Genomic DNA, 23,233 nt, shown 5'->3' with positions numbered 1-23,233 from the left:
TTTCTTACGTTTGTCCTTTATATAATAACTTCTCAAACATTTTTCAGCAAGGAAATAAACAGCAGGTCCATAATATTTCCTTTTCAAAAAAATAAGAGTCTCAGTAAATTTTTCCTGTAATGGGAAAAATTAGACCAATATTTTCTTCACTTTTTCTTAAACAAGCTGGGACTACCTAGCTCCAACGAAGGGAGACAGACAACACTCCATGACCAGCATCTGTGTCATTAAGGACTGTTTTTCGATGAGATCATAAAAGAAAATTATTTTGTCTCTTATAATTCCCAGCCTAATATACACTCCAAAATGTTGGTTTGTGGGAAAAAGAAATCCATTATTTTTTCGGCAAATGGCTGTACTGATAGATTTCTAGTAAAGTATCGATGAAATAATTTCAGATTTATGCTCGTTGGAAGGTTGACATTTCGCAATAAAAGAATTATTTGGCTGTTTTTTGTTTGATACATTCAATTGGCGAAGTTGACCGGCATGTTGGTAGTGTTAACTGTTTTAAACTATTTACACAAAAACAAAATAATGGATTTCTTTTTCCCCAACCTAATACATAATAATTCTTAATCTTCACATAATGTCCAATCAAAAGAATTTTAAAACAAAACTTCCACTGAAGAAAGAAAATAAAGCCTTGTGGCATTTTATGTCCATCAGATTTCCTTTTGGATTAACACAGAGCTATGGAGGCTAATAGTAATACAATTTCAAGTTGCAACATCAATTTTTATAAAAATAAATACAATTTTTATCACAACATAGTGGCAAATTATGGCAATAAAAATCGCCAAGATCTCCTTTTGCATGACGTTGACCAATCAACGGCTGTGGACAACAAAAGGATTGTACCGCCAGCATCAGTTGTGGCTCTGTGTGGGAAATCTGAAGTACTGAAGCACTATGGTCATATCGTAGGAATGTCTGCAAATTACATTTACAAGAAGATGATCAAGACAAGTCCATTATGGTTAAACTTTATGAATTGCTCGTCAGTCGTAATTGTCAGTCATGGCTGCGGAATAATCTTCATTTGATTGCCAGACAGACACCCATCATCGTCATCATGGGATTTGTGTCTCGAGGTGTTTTTATTTATTTTTATTTTTTGCTGTAATAACTTTTTAATTTGATATTCATGTGAAAAATAACAACAACGCCAGCAAAAATCTAGTAGTTGTTGTAACCACGAGACGGTTTTGGGTAATTAAGAATTCATTTGTGAGTTTTATTGTGGGCAAAAATAATAAACTCATGTCTGGGGGGCTTGGGTTGTAAGGAAAATGGCCATGGTATTTATTTTGATATTTAAGTTGTTTACAACAGCCTCTGTCTTAATTAAATTCTTTTATCAGGAAACCAGTCTTTGATTCCATTTAAGCAGCCCCAACTGTACGAAATACAAAAAAAATGTATTTTTAACTTCCGATGTTGGCCAAAGACCACCCAGTTGGGTGTGATTGTCGGAAAATACCTGATTAACGTTTGATCCATAAACAACAACAATTGACAACAAATCGCCTTTATGTGGTTTAAAAAGAAATCAAATCAAGATAAGAATTTCATAATAAAAATTATTACCCTACCCTGCAATGACTAATGCCTGACAAAACGAGATTTTCTTAATTTATGCAAATTAAATTTAGAACGGAATGTTCAATGAACAGCTTAACTGATAATCGGATAATGTGACGATTTATAGCTTACGATTCGCAATTAATTAATACAAATTTAACACCTCATCGGGAGATTAAAGACGCCACACCACAATCGCCTTGCATCGCCTAATCGGTTATTCGCAGGAATTTTTGGTGTTATTTTTAAATATTTCCTGTTGGACATTCTGAATAAATTTTAAAAATATGGGAAAAATATGATGACAAAAGGGTAATTGTAATTGAAATCTCGAAATTGTTTTAAGTTATCCTATGAGAATCATTCAAAGGCCTAAAATGTTATACCCTCGATTCTTATTTAAAATTTATGGTAGAAAGATTTACCACTCAATGAGAAATATCAAATTAAAGCCAATTCGGTTGAAAAGTCGCCAAAATACCGAAAATGGGTCAATATCGTTAATTTTTAGTTGGTTTCAGGAATTTATTATGTTAAGATATCAGAATTTTTTCAAAAGGGAAAAGTCTGATCTAGTATTTTTCATATATTTTCCTATGTAGGAAAAAATCCTGCGACCTCAAGTCCAATTTATTTCTATAGGAAAAAACAAATACCTTGAGTCTGTGATTCCTTCTTTAGAAAAATAAAGTCCTTGGTTCTGGGAATTTTTTCTATCGAAATAAATACCTTTGCTTTGTATTTCTTTTCTATAGAGAAAAAACCGATAAACTGTGGTCTCTATTTTTCTTCAATAGAACAACACCAAAGACCGGGATTTTTTTCTATAGAAAAATACCAGGGGTCAGAATTTTTTATGATTTTTTTTTCTAGATATTTTTTCTAAAGAAAAAAGTGAAACACTGGGGTCTGTGATTTTTTCTAAAGAAAAAAATTGAAACCTCGGTTCTGTGATTTTTTCTGTAGAAAACACCAAATATCTGGGGTTTGTAATTTTTTTCTATAGAAAAAAAAAGAACTGGGGTCTGTGATTTTTTATATAGAAAAAAAAATTCCAAAAAACAATTTCTATAGAAAAAAACAAAAACTTTGCTTATGAGATTTTTTTCTATAGAAAAAATTAAGACCTCGCGTCTGTGATTTTTCTCTATAGAAACAAAATTTTAGACCTCGGTTCTGCGTTTTTTTATGGAAAAAAGTTTAAGTCTTGGATTTTTTCTATAGAAAAGAAGACCTGGGGTCTGTGATTTTTTTCTTTAAAAAATCCAAAGACCTCGGGCCTCTGGATTTTTTTTTTATAGCAAAAAATTGACCCGACGGGTCTGAGGAATTTTTTTCTATAGGAAAAAAACCAAATATCTGGGGTCTATAATTTTTTCTATAGAAAAAAAAAACCAAAGAACTGGGGTCTGTGATTTTTTATATAGAAAAAATTTCTAAAAAACAATTTCTATAGAAAAAATTACGACCTAGCGCCTGTGATTTTTTTCTATAGAAAACAATTTAAGACCTCGGTCTATGATTTTTCTCTATAAAAAATATTTAAGACCTCGGTTATGCGTTTTTTATGGAAAAAATTAAGTCTTGGATTTTTTCTATAGAAAAGAAGACCTGGGGTCTGTAATTTTTTTTATAAAAAAAATCCAAAGTCCTGGGGTCTCGGGTTTTTTCTATAGCAAAAAACAAAAGACCTGGATTCTGTGTTTTTTCTATAGGGAAAAACTTAAGACCAGGACCTAAAGTACTTGGGTCTGTGAAAACCTGAAGTCTGTGATTTTTTTCTAATTTTTGTGAAATTTTCTTATTTGTTCATATAACATTCTAAACTGAAAAAAATCTCTGGGATCACAGGCATTCTACTTTACCTACATAGGTAATAATCCTGATACTCCAGAAATCTATTCTTATAGCATTCTTATATTCTTATAGCAAACTAAATCTCAAACCTTACGTCTCATACTCTTCCTATATTGAAAACACCTGGGAACTCAAGTATTATATTTGCTTAAATAAGAACATTTCCTGAGATATTAGGTCTAAAATGTTGTTCTCAGTTTCATATTTTTCCTATATTTGACATAAATTCCTATATAACCTACATGAAAAAAAATTCCTGAAACCTTTGGCCCTATTACCTCCTTATATAGGACAAATTCTTAACACCGATGGGGAATTCCGATTATATATTATTGATAAAAACATCAGGTTAAAATTATTTCCATTTGGAAACAAATGAGACAGGAATTTTGTCCATATAAACTTAGGCCTTAACCACATATATAGATTAAATTCCTGAGCTCCCAGGACTCTTAATCCTGAATATTAAGGTCTCATATTTTTGTTATATATGAAAAATTCAAATAACCAAATGTATTATATTTTCCTATATATAAGAAAAATTATTAAAATCCCTATTCTCATATTTTTTTAGCAAAAGTGTCAGAAGATTACAGTTCTCTCATTTTTCTTTTATAGGAAAAATTCCCTGTGTTATAATGTATCCAAAAATCCTTGAAACTCATATTTTTTCTATATAATAAAAATTCTTGCAAAGCGGAATTCCTTTTTATTAAAAAAACAATTATAAAAAATCTTCCTATATTTCCCACTTTAACCCCTGTAGCGTATAAAAATAAATACCCTCCCCAAAAAACTGAAGCTTATCTTGCCTAACCTCACCTAACTTCCCAAAATTTATGAATAAATTTCCCAAAAAAAAAAAAAAAAAAAAAAAAAACAGAAGTCAATATTAAACAAAATATCGAATCAAATCTCAACAACAATTTAAATATCCGGTGGTCACTAACTGCTCATTAATGTCGAAAGATAGCGTGTGGCCGGCAGACAGACCGACAACACACCATGACCAGCAGCCATGGCATTAAAGGCTAAAACAACAGAGCCGAGATTAAGCAGACAGTCAAACAAATAGCTAACGCCATAGTCAATGAATTTGATTTGTTTTGTTGGTGTTGTTGCTATCGAAGGAAATCTGCATAAATTTTCACTTTAGGCTTGACTACAGAAAAAATATGCCTCAAAAGCGGGGTATGGAATTGAATTGAACGATTTGATATGAAAATAAAGCCAGCCAACCAGCTAAGCAGTCAGTTTTTGATTTTTCCCTCATAAATCTTCATTAATGTCTAAATCTTGCAGTCAGCTGTTTTAGATGAAAATGGTAGAGGTGTTGGATTGAATAAATGGAAGAAGAAACTGTATGCCGCAATAGGTGTGTGTGTGGTAGTGTAAACTTTAAAAGTGTGTTATTATCCCGAAAATCTTGCAAATAACATGTTTTGAGTGTTTCTAACACCCAAGCGTGTGTGTATTCGTTTATGTCTTACTGAGAAAGCCACACGCAACTTGGCCCCAAAAAATGCAGTCTTAACACCCCACAGAAAATTCCATTGGAATTGGAAAAAGAAAAAAGATCGATTGGTGTTTATGCTTGAAAATAAACCATTCCCATAACCAATTTTCTTTTCTTTAGGTGGAAAATAGGAAATTAAGCAGATATTGTTTTTCCGGCTGAGTTTTACTGACAAAAGCCGTTGTAATAAACATTGCGAATTTATGTTGGAATGTCATTGCAAGAAATTCAAGTGAACGGGGAGTGGTTTGGAGAGAGGTGGAAATTTAAAAAGATTAATAAAATATGGTTTCAGATTATGGCGGAGGAAAGCGGTTCTATACCTATACACTTGATATTTTAAAGACCCGAAAAAGACTCCGTCTTTACTTAGGTACCGCTTATAAAGACGATCGGATATATAGTAACCAGTTTCGCCGGTTCCTTGATCGCCAATTCGAACTGTACTTAGAATCTCTATTAAAATTGTTATATATTTTATTTTTTATCTGTTTTTTCAATTTCTAAAACCTCCCTCGTTCCCTTCCATCCCACCAAAAAAAAAAACCAATTATGATTATTGTCAGACCGTCAATAACAATGAACGGAATTTTGAATAATTTACACATACGGAATCCATTTTAGCAACAAATATGCAAATATCAGTAAGATTTGAAATATTTGACTTGGGATGTGAAAGGTAATTGTTTCCATTTCTATTGCTTTTCTTTCTTTTACATCTTTGGCAAGGTATTACCTTGACAAGTTTCGCCAACGCCACCGACGACAAGGTTTAATAACCCATACCATTGGAAAGGCTCTCTTCATAAAACGTTTCGTTTTTTTCTGTCGTTTAACTAACCTGTCATCATGCCATTGACAAATTGTCATCATTTCTGTCGGTGTAAATCATTGCCAAGAAATGGAAGTGGTTTTTTTAGCAGTTCTTTTTTTCTTGGACTTCGACTTCTTTCGGGGAGTTGGTTTTGAGGTTAGAGTGAAAGAAAAAAATTAAACGCACTTCCATATTGGTATGGAAAGAAAATACAACAACAAAAAGAAAAACAAATTGTTGTTAACTTGTCAAACTCCATAGAGAGTTTCAGGGGAGCAATGGGATTGCCGCATTCTTTAAAACCCAAAGTCCTGGGGTGTCTGGAATTTGTTTCTATAGAAAAAACCAAAGACCTGGGGTCTCTGGAATTTTTTCTATAGAAAAAAACTGAAGACCTTGGATCTCTGGATTTTTTTCTATAGAAAAAAACAAAGTCCTGGTGTCTCTGGAATTTTTTCTATAGAAAAAACCAAAGACCTGGGGTCTCTGGAATTTTTTCTATAGAAAAATATGATAATTTTTTTCTCGAGAGACTTCTTCTCTTTAGAAAATAATTTTCTAAATTTGGATTTTTTCTCAATATTATATTTCACTGCTCTCTGGAAAATTGTGTTGGAAACCCTGCCCTGTATTTTTCTCTGTATGGAGAAGGTGTATTTGGCCTGCAGAACCTGAAATGTCACTTATTTGTAGGTAAATGGTTATTGCAGTGTTTCTACCATATTGCCTGTCCTCCTCTACCTTCCAAACCCATCATCTGAGCGGCAATAAACTTAATTTGTCATTTCTTGATTGATTGATATTTGATGCGTTGGACTTATTTGGAAAATGATTTGTTGTTCGACAATTGTGAGAAAAAGATTTCCAGAGAAGGCCATATAGCAAAAAAACAGCCACAAAGGAATGCTCGTTTTTCTTTATCTGAGATGGCAATTTTCTGTTGAAGATATATTGTAAGACCATAACAAGGTAATTGAAAACATTAATGCACGACGACGACGACCAATGGGAGGTGGTGGGATGGTGTGTACATTTTGTAGTACACATTTCGTAAAGCAGAGCATTTCAATTTGTTGGGAAATCAAATGATATTTTATTTAGCAATCACAGAAAGTAATTGTTTAATAAAATTAGAATCCGACTGTGAGGTAGAAACAATTTAGTTGCCGGACCATTAAATGTAATTGTTATGGCTGATGTAAGTTTTTTTTTATTTCGGATCATTTGGAGAAGAATGACCATTGGTGGTAGAGTAAACAAAAAATTGGGAAAGATATTTATAAGAAAATATTTAAAGGTCTTGGTGTATGAGGAAATTTTGACTATAGTTTTAAAATGGACAGAATAAATGAGAAAAGAATTCACCGACTCCAGGTCTTTGTTTTTTTCTATAGAAACAAATTCGCAGACTCCTGGTCTTTGGTTTTTTCTATAGAAAAAAAAATCGCAGACCCCTGGTCTTTAGTTTTTTATAGAAAAAATCAAAGACCCCAGGTCTTCAGTTTTGTCCATAGTCTTTAGTTTTTTTTATAGGAAAAAATTCACAGACTCCAGATCTTTAGTTTTTTTCCATAAAAAAATTAGTTTTTTCTCATAGAAAAAAATTCACAGACCCAGTGTCTTTAGTTTTTTCCCATAGAAAAAAATTCACAGACCCCAGGTCTTTAGTTTTTTTCCCATAGAAAAAAATTCACAGACCCCAGGTCTTTAGTTTTTTTCCCATAGAAAAAAATTCACAGACCCCAGGTCTTTAGTTTTTTTCCATAGAAAAAAAATTTAGTTTTTTTCCATAGAAAAAAAATTTAGTTTTTTTCCATAGAAAAAAATTCACAGACCCCAGGTCTTTAGTTTTTTTCCATAGAAAAAAATTCACAGACCATAGGTCTTTGTTTTCCCTTACCAAAATTTTAAAAAATTATGTTTTTTTATAATTTTTTCATCAGATTGATTTAAATTTTGTATTATTTGATAACCAAAACATCTCAATATTTATGATGCCAATTTGTCATTCTTGTCACTATAAAATTTAAAAAAAAAACAACATTTGATGTTATTATTAAAAACAAGTATGATTTATTTTTATGACGACAATTAAAATTCTTTTGCCGACCACAACAATGAAGAGAGATCAACACACACTCAAATTCCATTGAATATAATTTGTGATTTGGATTTTTTAGGCTATTTTTTTATTGTCATAATTACATAAAACCCAAAACATTCAAAATACACCCACAAGTCATAAGATATTAATCCGAATACGACAGATGTTATGTCAATGGTTTCAAAATCATACAAACATTTTTGAAATCAATAAAATCATAATCTCTCCAAACATATGCCAAATATGATGTCTATTTGTGATTGTGATTTTAAAATCAACAAAAAATTAAAAATTATGGCCTTAAAAATTATTTTATTTCTTTTTTATTTTCATTCAAATATTTTTTGTGTTATCATCAGTTCGCTACTTTTCATTGGAATCACACTTCTCGAAATCACGCTCCAAACATGTTTATTTAAATTATTATTATTATTTTTTAACTGATAATATGCAAATTGTTTAGGTAAATATTTATGATATGGTATTAAAAAAAATTAATATCTAGTTAACAAATTGTCTAAGCCATGTTTACATATTGGGCCAAAACACAACGGCATGGCTTCGACCAAAGAAAGAAGGGGGAACAAATTCAAAACTAGTTCAGGTGGGCTTTACTGTAACCAAATGTGATCAAGTGGTTTTTTATTTTATTTTATCAACCACAACGAATTGAAATATAAATCTTAATATCGTTTTGAGATTAATTTTTAATGGTTTTCATTTAAGTTGTAAAAATGTAAATGTCAAATAGGTATTATTATGTCATAGGCATTTTTATGGGTTAACATAATTACATAAATAAATGAAATAAAAGAAAATTGGTAATAATTTTTTATAAAAATTCAGGTATTAAAATGTTTTTCTATAGAAAAAATTGCAGAGACCCTAGGTCTTTGGTTTGTTTCTATGGTAACAATTGCAGAGACCCCAGATCTTTGGTTTTTTCTACAGAAAACATTCCAGAGACCACAGGTATTTGGTGTTTTCTATAGAAAAAAAATCCAGAGACCCCAGGTCTTTAAGTTTCCAGAGACCCTAGGTCTTTGGGATTTTCTATAAAAAAATCCAGAGACCCAAGGTCTTTGGTTTTTTTCTATAGAAAAAATTCCAGAGACCCCAGGTCTTTGGTTTTTTCTATAGAAAAAAATTCCAGAAACCCCAGGTCTTTAATTTTTTCTATAGAAAAAATTCCAGAGACCCCAGGTCTTTGGTTTTTTCTATAGAAAAAATTCCAGAGATCCCAGGTCTTTGGGATTTTCTATAAAAAAATCCAGAGACCCCAGGTCTTTGGTTTTTTCTATAGAAAAAATTCCAGAGACCCCAGGTCTTTGGTTTTTTCTATAGAAAAAATTCCAAAGACCCCAGATCTTTGGCCTTTTTCTATAGAAAAAAATCCAGAGACCCCAGGTCTTTGGCCTTTTTTCTATAGAAAAAAATCCAGAGACCCCAGGTCTTTGGCCTTTTTTCTATAGAAAAAATTCCAGAGACCCCAGGTCTTTGGTTTTTTCTATAGAAAAAATTCCAGAGACCCCAGGTCTTTGGTTTTTTCTATAGAAAAAATTCCAGAGACCCCAGGTCTTTGGTTTTTTCTATAGAAAAAATTCCTTTTTCTATAGAAAAAATTCCAGAGACCCAGGGCTTTGGGTTTTTTTTAATAGAAAAAATTCCAGAGACCCCAGGTCTTTGGGCTTTTTTCTATAGAAAAAAATCCAGAGACCCCAGATCTTTGGGCTCTTTTCTACAGAAAAAATTCCAGATACCCCAGGTCTTTGGTTTTTCTACAGAAAAAATACCAGAGACCCCAGGTCTTTGGTTTTTTCTATAGAAAAAATTCCAGAGACCACAGGTCATTGGTTTTTTCTATAGAACAAATTCCAGAGACCCCAGGTCTTTGGTTTTTTCCATAAAAAAAATCCAGAGACCCCAGGTCATTGGGCTTTTTTCTATAGAAAAAATTCCAGAGACCCCAGGTCTTTGGTTTGGTTTATAGGAAAATTGCATAGACCCCAGGTCTTTGGTTTTCTTCTGTAGAAAAAATCCTGAGACCCCAGGTCTTTTTTTAAAAATTTCGGAGACCCCAAGACATTTGCTTTTTTTAATAGAAAAAAATTCAAAATTTAGTTTTTTGTTTAATTCTAAATATTTATATTTATTTTATTTCTTCAAAAGAATCGGCATTTATTTATTTTCATATCTAATTGTTGTTTTTGTTTTTGTGTTTCTTCATCATTCCAGTTTGCAATTGCAACAATCACGCCCGCCAATGTCGCTTCAATATGGAACTTTTCAAATTGTCCGGACGTGTGTCGGGTGGTGTGTGCACAAATTGTCGACACTCGACAACGGGTCGCCACTGTCATTATTGCAAAGAGGGTTTCTATCGGGATCCCAGCAAGCCATTGAATCATCGACGAGTCTGTAAAGGTGAGTAAACAAATAAATTTTCAATATTTAATTTTTAAAATAACAACAACAACAACAGCGACCACGAAAATAATGAAATTAATTGCCAAACTAATTAGAAGAGTAATTCGAAATTAAAATAATGACTTTAAAAATAAACAAATATAATAAAAAACAACAACAAAAACCACAATAAATGCGACTATTACTGGTCATCTCTAGAGGGTGATGGTGTTGTTGTTTTCCTTGTGATTTGTTAATATATAAACATTTTTGCTTCTAAATTTCAATACTTGAAATTGAACGAAAAAATGAATTACCATATGAAAAACAAAAAAAAAACATTTATCATCAAATGATGCTAAGCATTTATTTCAGCAGCTACTTGAGATGGCACACTCGAAGACAAATGCCTCCAGTAATTATTTTGATTAAAAATAACAACAATTCAATAGCAAAACTATTTGGGTCTTATTTTTTGGGGGAGTGAGAGTCCCCCTCATCATGGCCCCTAATTGTAATTCGGAATAACAAAAATTAAAATAAATATTTTTCTTTCGCCTTGACCCCACACGCTCAAACTGTCAATAGTTTTTGTTTGGTCTTTCATTTTGACTTTGACATAGAACAGATTTTATTTTTCTTTGGAAGATATAAATCAAATGGATCATTAATTAGATAAGATATTCCAGAAAGAAATTCACAAATCTGTTAAATTTTCAAAGAAAATCTTAAAAAAATCGGATAATTATTTGAAGGATATTTCCCTTGAAATCCCAAATAATTTATAGGAGATTTTTTCTATGAACACCTTGTTCCAGATAATTTTTTTTTTTCCAAAATTATTTCACGTACATGTTTACATTTTTTGTTAGCCGAAATTTGTTTTCAATTTTTCCAAAAAATTGAGAAAAACTGAAAATTTGCCAAAAATTAATGTATAAACATTTGTAAACAATAAACATCAATAATTCTTGTTAAAAATAACACACAAGCACCTCATCATTGCCTTAATAATGTTTTAATAAAAGTGGAAGAAATGTAGGAGGATTGTATGGTAATTTTTGGAAAAAATTTAAAGATTTGGAAATCAAGGCATCATTACCAAAACGATTTAATTTTGTTTTATAATTATCGGGAAATTCCAAAAATATGAAAAATTAAGGGATTTTATTTATTCGTGGCATAGCTAAAGGAAATTCAGAAGACCACAATGAAATGCAAACGGATTAATTAAATTTAAAATACCATTTATTTTAGTGATCAACAACTCCACCTAGCGTACTCATCACAGCCTGATTGTAAGCAAAGACTTTAATCTCTTAAAACTGATACTTACTTAGCTGGCTTTCAATAACAATTTGAAAGACCATGTTCCGAAATGTGGCCTTCACCTTCTGGTTCACGCAGGCTCGCTTGTATATGTCTTTTAAGTTCCATTCATTCTCACAACAGGACCTTGCCAACGAAGTCACTGAAGCTCGATCCGTCTGAATATGTCGATGTCCGAGAATAGATGGTATAGCTCATGGTTCATTGGACGCAGATCAGCCCATAGATCTTCCAGAGAATTTTTCAGACACCCTTTGTTCAAGAGCTGCCTTATCTGTAACCATGCTTCAGATCCATACACGTCTTGTAGAGTGTGAGTTTGGTCTGGCGAAAGGTGGCCTTACTTTTGAGTTACTTACTCAGACCCTAATAGCATCTGTTGGTAAACACAATTCTCATCCGGATTTCAAAGCTGAGGTAATTAGTTTTATTTATGGCGGTATAAAATCGTTCACTACCTCGAAGCTGTAGTTTTCAAGCCCCACGTTTGGTCCGAGTCTACTGGACGTCTTGCGTGCTAACACCATCAGTTGGGTCTTCTCGCCATTTACTGCCAGAATCACTTTGGCAGACTCCTTCTCGATTCGTTCAAAGGTGGCTGTTACCGTTCGCAATGTTCGACCCATTATGTCGGAGTAGACGAGTACAATGTGTTGTTTGTGCCATTTATGTTCACAATTGCATCTCGTATGACCTTTTCCAGAATGTTTAACAGGTCACACGACAAAGTGTAACCTTGCCTGGATCCTCGTTCGATATTGAAGGGCTCCGAGAGGTCCTTTCCGACTTTAACTGCTGGCCTTTTGGCCAATCAAAGTTATCCTGCATTGCCGTATTAATTTTGCAGGAATGCTGAACGCAGACATGGCTTCAATTACCTATGAACAGATAAGGCTGTCGAAAGCGGCTTTATAATCGACGAATAGGTGGAATGTGTCGATGTGTTTTTCGTGGGTCTTTTCCAGGATCTGGCGCAGATTGAAAATCTGGTCTGCAGCCGCATTGGTATGGACCAATAATGTCATTGACAATTGGCTTCAGTCGTTCACACAGCACATTGGAGAGCACTTTATATGCGATTGGAAGAAGGCTAATTCCTCAATAGTTAGCCCATATCGTCTTGTCACCTTTTTTTGTGCACAGGACATAGCATGCTGAAATTCCAATCATTGAGCACGCATTCCTCTAGCCAAATTGTACTAATCAACCGGTGCATGCTCTTTACCAGCATCTAACCACCAGTCTTCAATAGTTCGACTGGTAACCCATCGACACCTGCTGCTTTATTATTCTTTAGCCGATTGATTGCTATTCTGACCTCATCTAGGCTAGGTGGCATACACTCTATACCGTCATTTATTATTGATTCTGGGCGTTTCAAAATGTTCCTTCCAGATCCTCAGCAGATTGTCTGTATCTGTCACCAGGTTCCTTTATTCACCTCTACAATGGATGTGCCTGCACCAAAGCCTTCGGTTTGGTGTTTTACTTGTTGGTAAAATTTCCGGATTTCATTCTGACTCCTGTAAATCTCGATTTGCTCACGCTCACGTTCTTCTTGTTCTTTCTTCTGAAAATACGTTTCTCCTTTTCTCCCGATAATTCTCCATCGCATTACGTGTTGCTACTGTCTGCAGGATTGCCCTATACGCTGCGTTTTTCACGTCAGTAGTATTACGACACTCCTAATCGTACCATAGGTTTCTCGATGGTGGTTTTTGGTACCCAATTGTTGCTTTTGCTGCAGTTTGTAGGGAGTGGCAATTTTTTGCCATTGTAGTGGTCCGAATGGATATCCACTCCTCATATCGATCGAACGTCTAAAACATTGGATGAATGCCTTCCATCAATCACAACATGTTCAATTTGATTTTTAGTTGCTTGATCAGAAGAAATCCAGGTGGCCTTGTGTATATCGAGATACATGAATCTGGTGCTGCTAACTACCATGTATATTGCTGCCGCGAAATCAATCAACCACTTCATGGAGCCTGAAATTTCCACCGGGGGGGACCAAACATATTTTCCCTTCCTATTTTTGCATAAAAATCTCCTAGCAGAATTTTAATGTCATGACCAGGGCAGTGGTCATATGTTGTTTATACACGATCTTGAAAAATGTCTTTGGTCTGTTCATCTTTGTCTTCCGTCGGAACATGGGTGCAAATAAGACTGATATAGAAGAACTTCGCTTACGGATTACAGCAATTCGCTGATCTACTGGAGTAAACCTGAAGACGAGGTCTTTTATTCTCCTATTAACCATAAATTCGCAGCCAAATTCATATATCGTTTCATGGCAGCTATAATACAGGGCGTAATCATCTGATTTACTTACGTCAGTCCATTTCCATCGCATTCCTTTTAAGGCAGTAATATCCGCCAAAGCGAAATCTGCGCCTGTTCTGTATAACCGGACAGATTCGCAGATCGTGGTCTTTTTTTACGTTTGCGGGGGTCCTCAACATTGGGGGGTTTGATTTTCTTTCTCGTTGTTTTGCATAGTATTGGAAACCTGACGCCTCAAGCCTTTTTTATAGTTCTTATGGGTGAATTCGCGGCACATATCAGCTCTTAAAACTGACATTAACGACAAATTATTGCAATTAATCTTCCGATTAAAGAAGGATATTGGACCAGGAATTTAGCGACATAAATTCATAACGCAACTAATTTTTCTGATCATAAACGCCACCTAGTTGACACATCGACAGCTAAAGGGATAGCAAAGCCCGTTTTAGACTGTATCTTCATAAATATCCGCAATCAATGGATAATAAATCGGTTCGCGTGATTTATACAAAAGTTCAGAATTTTGTCAGAAATCTGCATACAAATATAAAACGAAATGCCTCAATTCAGATTTGAAATGGAATTATACTAGACCCTACCCTCTTTTCGGTAACTTGCGGATTTCCGACACATTCTTCAATTGACTGTAATTATATATTTTTGATTTTTGTTGGCTGAAAAAACTTTGTTACTAATTGAAACATAAGGAAAATTTTATATTTCGGATCATACATTTCTGAAGGTCCCGAATAATAAAATTTAAAATTCCTTTTTCCCCAATCTACTGATTATATTCGCTTCCGTTAAATAGCTTTCCCTACCTCGTCTATTTCAATCATTCGCCTTTTGATTCCTTGAACATCTCAATATTTCTTTTGTATTCTTTTTCTTACTTCTGTTTACATTTCAAAAAAAATATTTATTATTGTTTATGTTTCACGTTTAGCCGTTTATTAATTATTATTTCCAGCCTGTAGTTTCGTTGTTCGTTTCTGGTGAATATTTTCTTTAGCGATTTATAAGAAAATAAATAAAATTGCAAAATTAATTATTTTTTCTACTACATCATCAGCAGCTCTTCGAGGGAAAATTGTAATTAAATTTAGTTTCTGAAAGCATGCAGAACGAAAAATAAACAGACGTGGAAATATATTTTTAGAATAAAAATTGGGGATTATAAAATTCAGGTGGTAGTTAGGGTGGTTTTTGCTAAGCGAAATATGTCTATAAATAATTTTTTTTCAATATTTAAGTTCCAGGAATTAGATGGGCAATATTTTAGATTTTCTAGTAAATAATTTTTGGCTGTGAAGTATTGTAAACAAATTTGGTAAACTTCTGGATGAAAATCCCTCAACGTGTGTACCAGGTGGGCCGAAGAATCCCTGATTGGATATTCACTTCAAAGGTTATCGAGATTTAAAAAATTATTTTCATTAAAGTTTCATTTTTATAGTAATTTGATAACAAAAATTAAAATTTGAGAAGGACATAATGAAATTAGATTACATTAAGGTCCCCTTCATCATTATTTATAGTCCTTTTTGTTTTTTTTTCATTTTTGCCAACATTGCCACAAAACTCTCTACCACATTGAAGTGTTTAGACATTGGACCCACCATAGGCTAACATCAATGTTTTTGTTTATATATTTCTCTAACAACATCAATTTTTCGTTACTTGTGTTTTTGTTTTTCGTAAAGACAAATGTTACAACATCTGCAACACTCTGGGCCATCTAACATGCCATAGATTTTTTTTCGTATTTTCTTAGACTTCATCTCCTTGTTGTTGTTGTTGCCGCTCTTCTTTTATTTTTATTTTACATCGAAAATGTTTTATTTTCTTGGCTAATGATGTACAAAGTACACATTCGATCAATTTGTAAAGTGTTTGGTTTTATGTGAGGGAAAAAATCAGTGTCAGTGGCAACACCAACCACCACCAACAAAGTCGAACACCACCAACTGCCGCCAACAACATGAATATGTTAATTAATTGAGGGTGTTGTTAATGTCAAGACAAAGGCACGATCTGATTTTTTTTGAGTTCTTTTTTGTATTTTTCGGGTTACATGTTTCGTAAAAAATGACTTGTTCTTAATTTGCATAGGCCAATCAAGTATGACATGCCAATATTTCTTTTTTTTTTTTTTTTGCTGCTGCTGGGGGGTTATGTATGATGCCATTAACTAACAGGTGTTTGTGTTGAACTTTGGTGTTAACAGAAAATATTATAACATGTGGAGGCCTTGAGGTCCAAAAAATTATGAGAACTTTTTTTGTATTTGTTTTTTCAAAAATATTACAAATTTGCCAAGGGGATCTTAACTGTTGCCAAGAAAATTCGGTATAGTGTCACGAACCGTAAACAAATATTAAAACTATTTAAATTATAAGGACTGAAAATAAATTTCCTTTATTCGTGACCTAACTAAAGGAAATTCAAAAGGCCCTACTGAAATACAAACGGAATAACACCAAATTAAATTTAAAATACCATTTATTTTAGTTATCAGCAACGCCACCTAGTGTACACATCTCAACCAGAACTGATACAGCATTTAAAGGAAATTATGGCAATTAATATTTCGGTTAAGAGATTAAAATGGACCAAGAACCTTCTAAAATGCTTCCAAAATTAAAAAATTTTAACCGCAGACACTCATAACGCAACTTATTTTCCTAATCATAAACGCCACCTATTTGATACATCGGCAGTTAAAGGGACAGCAAAGACCTTAACCTTGTCCGACCGTATCAGCATACAAATCCACAACGAATGGTTAATAAATGGGTTCGCGTCATTGATACAACAGATCAAAATTTTGTCGTAAGTCTAAAGCGTAATTGCCTCTATACAGATTTGAAATGGAATTTTAAAAGTAAATTTAAAATACAATTTATTTTAGTTATCAGCAACGCCACCTAGTGTACAAATCACAGCTAGAATATTAGCAATGGCTTTAACCTCATAAAACTGGTTCAAAATAAAAAGCAAATTATGGCAATCAACATTTCGGTTAAAGGGGCATAATGGACAATATGCCTTCTGAAATGCTTGAAAAGTAAATCCTTTTAACGGCACAAATTCATAACAAAAATCATTTTTCCAATCATCAACGCCACTTAGTCACATAGTGACACATCGTCAGCTAAAGGGATAGCAAAGACCTTAACCGTGTCAGATTGTTTCTTCATAAATACGCACAATGAATGGTTAATAAATAGGTTACCGTCACTGATACTACAGTTCACAATATTGTCCGAAATCTGTTCAAGAGTCTAAAACGGATTTTTCCATTCATATATAAAATGGAATTATCCAATGGCAAATTTTGAAGCAGAGAAGGCTGAAAATCAAATCGACAGCTAAAGCGATAGCAAAGACCTTAACCGTGTCAGCCTACATCCTCATAAATATCCACAATGAATGGTTAATAAATTGGTACGCGTCACTGATACAACAGTCCAGATTTTCTGCAGACATCTGTATAAAAGTCTAAAACGAATTGTCTCCATTCAGATTTGAAATGGAACTATCCTAGGTCTCTTTGTATTCTGAATAAAATCATGGCAAATTTTGAAGCAGAGAAGGCTGAAAAGGCATGCCATTGGAAGTTGCATTTTTTCAAAGCATTTCATATTCCAATTTGTACCATCTGGTGAAGGTATAGAAAACTAATAATGCCAAAGATTCAAACCAAAGGCATTAAAATACAAATTCCGATCATTGATACAAGCGTTCTGAAATCAGTAGACCATTTCACAAAAAAACAACGCCCACTTCATTAAAAACCACATTAGAAATATTCAGAATTTTGTCAGAAATACGAACAAAAATCGAAGAAATCAAAATTCGGACTAAAATCTCAAAAATAATGTATTCGGTGTGTCATGCATTCTACATTACCATCTTCTTCTTTAGAGGACAATCATTTATTTTAACAGGCTGCCATCTATGAAATGTATGTCCCCTATCTGTCATTTTCAGTTCTTCTGGATACGGTTTTCAACCGAATTGACTATAATATGATATTTTGGGTTCTATGTTTCTAGACATCCCCAATAAAAGAATCAAACCTTTTATTTTTCTTTTAATTTATGACCTATGGATTGAAAAATAGTCTTGGAAAACATAGGTCTACTTATTTGCTTATATAAAGATCCCAAGGTTATTCGCTTCGGACCAAAAATTTGGTTCGGTTGTACTTAACAACTTTTTAACTAATGTTATATAGCATTTCCACATTAAATGAAACCTTTTACAAATTAAATGAACCCTTTTCCAAATTAAATGAAACCTTTTCCAAATTAAATGAAACCTTTTCCAAATTAAATGAAACCTTTTCCAAATTAAATGAAACCTTTTCCAAATTAAATGAAACCTTTTCCACTTGAAATGAAACCTTTTACAAATAGAATGAAACCTTTTCCAATTGAAATGAAACCTTTTACAAATAGAATGAAACTTTTTCCAAATTAAATGAAACCTTTATTCTTATCTAAGGAAATATAATATTTGCACTAATTTTAAACCAATATTTGAAAATTAAATCAAAGAATATTAACAAATATAGTTGTATGGCTATGTAATTAACATAAATATTCTTTAATTCGGTGTGATTTCATTTAATATCTTTACTACATAAAACTAAATAAATAGTAATACAAACTGGGGTATTTCTTGACATAAATATTTAAGAACAGGAATTGAATACCCGGTCCTAAATGCGAAATACATATTTGACTTAATAAATTGTTGATGATAAGGTAACTGCATATCTTAATGAAGGGGTTCCCGACTTGCAGCTTGAGGGATTTTCAAAACCATGTCCATAACGTAGTTAGAACAATCTTGCCGAGTAAGCTTTTGAATACTTCGCTCGATTACATCAACAATGTTATGTTCCCTTGAAACGTCACACAGCTCAGCTCTTGGACATAATTTTATTTTTGAAAATGCATTTTCGATTGGATTTAGCATTGGAGAATAAGGCGGTAAGAATTAAGGTTGCATCTATTGGATTCGATCAAATTCTTTATGTCATGTCGCTTGTGTATTTGAGCGTTATTTTCCAACTCTGGATTGATTTTCTCAAAAAAAATTTCTATAAATAATTTAAATCTGTCTGCATTGACACTGGAATTAGAAACGATTGTGTGATGTACAACTCCCGCGTTATTTATTGCTGCAATTATAGTGACATTACGACCTCTGACCGTAGGCAACACAATGTGTGCTCTTGTTCCTTGTCTTGAACGGGCTTGGGTTCTTCGTATGTGAAGATTAAATCCACACTCATCAATGAATATAAATTTTTCTCCTTGTTGGGGTATCCATTTTGTAAAGTCTTGAGCATATTTTTGTCTCAAGCCTAATGTTCTGGAGTCATTCTTTCGTTCTATTTCAATAGAGGCCATCTTAAACGTAATTTTTAATTTCCGTAATCCATATTCTATGCAGCTTGTGGAAATATTTATATCATTTTCTCTCAACAGTTTAGTTTTTATGGCTTTGAGGGTAATTCCAGGTTGACTTTCTACATAGAACTCGATCAGACTTAAAACTTGTGATGTCAACAACTTAATTCTATTTCCTCCACGCTTATTTTCCTTCAATGTTCCAAAATTTTGTTTGTAATTACTTCACATTGTCGAGAGTTTACTGTTTTGGATGTTCACATTATCGAGAGTTCACTGTATTTAAAAATAGCAACGTTTAAAATAAATGCGAACCTGATTTTAGCTCGGGAAGCTCTGATAATTGGGAACCTGAGGAAGAATCAATATCCTCGCCAAGTATTGCAAGTGGAAATGCTCCAGAACCTACCGAAGCTACATCTACAAGACCCCGAAACAAATTGGGTCAGTATAACAAAATAACAAAAGACATGAAATTGTTATTATTTAAATTCTATGAAGAGGGGAGAACCATTTCCGAGGCTGCAAATTTAACCTGCATAAACATAAATTCCGAAAAAACATTTATAAGAAGATACAAACAAAATTTTGGAACATTGAAGGAAAATAAGCGTGGAGGAAATAGAATTAAGTTCTATGTAGAAAGTCAACCTGGAATTACCCTCAAAGCTATGAAAACTAAACTGTTGAGAGAAAATGATATAAATATTTCCACAAGCTGCATAGAATATGGATTACGGAAATTAAAAATTACGTTTAAGATGGCCTCTATTGAAATAGAACGAAAGAATGACTCCAGAACATTAGGCTTGAGACAAAAATATGCTCAAGACTTTACAAAATGGATACCCCAACAAGGAGAAAAATTTATATTCATTGATAAGTGTGGATTTAATCTTCACATACGAAGAACCCAAGCCCGTTCAAGACAAGGAACAAGAGCACACATTGTGTTGCCTACGGTCAGAGGTCGTAATGTCACTATAATTGCAGTAATAAACAACGCGGGAGTTGTACATCACACAATCGTTTCTAATTCCAGTGTCAATGCAGACAGATTTAAATTATTTATAGAATTTTTTTTTTTTGAGAAAATCAATCCAGAGTTGGAAAATAACGCTCAAATACACAAGCGACATGACATAAAAAATTTGATCGAATCCAAAAGATGCAACTTTAAATTCTTACTGCCTTATTCTCCAATGCTAAATCCAATCGAAAATGCATTTTCAAAAATAAAATTATGTGCAAGAGCTGAGCTGTGTGACGTTTCAATGGAACATAACATTGTTGATGTAATCCAGCGAAGTATTCAAAAGCTTACTCGGCAAGATTGTTCTAACTACGTTATGGACATGGTTTTGAAAATATAAAGCTGCAAGTCGGGAACCCCTTCATTAAGATAAGCAGTTACCTTATCATCAACAATTTATTAAGTCAAATGTGTATTTCGCATTTAGGACCGGGTATTCAATTCTTGTTCTTAAATATTTATTTATTAAAATGTCAAGAAATACCCCAGTTTGTATTACTATTTATTTAGTTTTATGTAGTAAAGATATTAAATGAAATCACACCGAATTAAAGAATATTTATGTTAATTACATAGCCATACAACTATATTTGTTAATATTCTTTGATTTAATTTTCAAATATTGATTTAAAATTAGTGCAAATAGTATATTTCCTTAGATAAGAATAAAGGTTTCATTTAATTTGGAAAAAGTTTCATTCTATTTGTAAAAGGTTTCATTTCAATTGGAAAAGGTTTCATTCTATTTGTAAAAGGTTTCATTTCAAGTGGAAAAGGTTTCATTTAATTTGGAAAAGGTTTCATTTAATTTGGAAAAGGGTTCATTTAATTTGGAAAAGGGTTCATGTAATTTGGAAAAGGGTTCATTTAATTTGTAAAAGGTTTCATTTAATGTGGAAATGGTATATATTTTCTGTTTTGTCATCTATTTTCTTTTTTAGAATTTGGATAGAATATATATATATATATATTTTTTTTTTTTTTTTTTTTTTTGAAAAAAAAATGTTGTATCATCTGCGTAGAAGAACATTTATTCTTAAACAAGTAGCCGAATTAAAAGCTACATTCGACTAAAGTTATAGCGAACTAGTAGGTACCAAGCAAATTAGTTCATTATAGTTCGTTAAGCTGCTTCTATTTTTCTTTAATTCCGAAATTCCTTCCATTGAAAACATTTTATTGTGGAATGATTAAAATTGATATGTTCGATGTATTCAAATGGCAAAATTAAATGAACCGAAAGTAGGAGGTAATTGGGATAATTTGTGCAAAGACATTAATATATTTTAAGGACGCCATCTGTATTTGAACTATAGTTCTTGTCTGTACTAATAATATCCATGTATGAAGGGTAACATTTCTTAATCTCCATTTTTGCTACTTTGTGGAGCTACATTTCCAATTTCCCTTGATAAAATTTGAATCCAATACCAATCAACTGGTATCGAATTATTTTGCCAATTTAAATGTTTTCTTTGTTGTTCTTTTTTATATTTCATTGATCTCCAAAAGATACCTGAGATCAATGAATGTTGTTCTTGTTTTTTTTTTTTTTTTAAAAACATACCTTCTCATTTGATGCGGGTATTTGGTTTGGAAGTGAACTTTGTTTACGTTTCGTTATCTCCCATTCATCAGTTTGTTGGTTTTTTCAAATCTTTTTTGAAGGTGTAAATATTTGCTGACTGTTGGCTGAACATTTATGTTTATCGGTTTTTGAATGATTTATTTGGTCGTTTCTTTTTGCTAATCCGCAGCGTTGATTCCGCCTTTGATATTATTGTGATTTATAAAGCTGCCTGTTATTTAATTAGCATCTAATTAAGTTTTTTTTTGCCAAGCATCTCCACCTTCGTAATGTTTACACATTTTTTACAGTTTCATCATTGCTAATTTTTATTGGCAATTTTGAGATTTTTTTGTCGGCTAAGTTAAGATTTTTTTCTTTCTGTCGATTTTTTTTTGTTAAATTCTGTGGAATTCGGAGGTAACATCGTTTCTTTCGGATTTTAATTGATTTTGTAAATAAATGTAACACCATTCAAAAATGTCGTTTGGTGGTAAGAACTTGTAACATTTTGAGAAAAAGAATGAGTCAATGCACAGTGGACTTGCTTCTATAGAAAAAAACGTCCACAGAGAATTTTTTTCTATAGATAAAAGTGTCCACAGAGGACTGTGGAATTTTTTTATACTAAAACGTGTCCACCGAGGACTGTGGAATTTTTTCTATAGAAAGAAGTGTCCACAGAGGACTGTGAATTTTTTTCTACAGAAAAAAGTGCCCACAGAGGACTGTGGAAGTTTTTTCTATAGAAAAAGTATCCACAATGAAATGTAGAATTTTTTCTATAGAAAAAAGTGTCGACAGAGAACTGTTGATTTTTTTCTATAGAAAAAAGTGTCCTCAGAGAATTGTAGATTTTTTCTATAGGAAAAACATTGTATTTTTTGATAATAAGTTCTGTCTTTTAAATTAATATTTTCCATTTTGTTTTGATTGTCTTTGGATAAAATGTTTCTGCCTCAAAATAAAAAAAAACACAACATCGTTTAGAAATATTCCAAAAGTGACCAGACACCATCACTCCGAACTAAGTAAAAGATATTTACACTATTTCAACTTTGAAATATAAATATTTAAGTTTTCAAACAATGTTTTGATTTTCAGTTGTTATTGTTGTTGTTTTCCTTCTTAAGCTATTTGAAGTTTTACTGGGGGTTCTGTGGTTGCAAGTGAAATATTAGACAGATAACTACTGCAACAGCTTCCATGTAAAAGTCAACCAAAAAACAGAAAAGAACAATCCTTTGAGGAAAGTTGTAATCCAAAGAAAGAAGAAGCAAACGCTGACAATCTACATCCGTTCAGTTG

At 32.6% G+C, this 23,233-nt stretch overlaps 1 protein-coding gene across 1 annotated transcript in view; it reads left to right on the top strand.

Moving 5' to 3' along the window:
* Nucleotides 1-695: 695 nt before the first annotated feature.
* Nucleotides 696-23,233, top strand: part of LOC133326071 (netrin-A-like) — a 57,853-nt gene continuing 35,315 nt past the window's right edge. The window contains exons 1-4 of the mRNA XM_061534747.1: nucleotides 696-708; nucleotides 775-923; nucleotides 4,744-4,816; nucleotides 10,111-10,299. Coding sequence (XP_061390731.1) covers nucleotides 696-708; nucleotides 775-923; nucleotides 4,744-4,816; nucleotides 10,111-10,299 — 424 coding nt within the window. The remainder of the gene's footprint in view (nucleotides 709-774; nucleotides 924-4,743; nucleotides 4,817-10,110; nucleotides 10,300-23,233) is intronic.

The sequence above is a fragment of the Musca vetustissima genome, unplaced genomic scaffold (genome assembly GCF_032173495.1).
Source record: "Musca vetustissima isolate MV318-11 ecotype Yass unplaced genomic scaffold, APGP_CSIRO_Mvet_v1 utg13556, whole genome shotgun sequence".
NCBI lineage: Eukaryota > Metazoa > Arthropoda > Insecta > Diptera > Muscidae > Musca > Musca vetustissima.
Note: the sequence above shows the minus strand (reverse complement) of the source record. Positions and strands in the feature narration are given on the sequence as shown.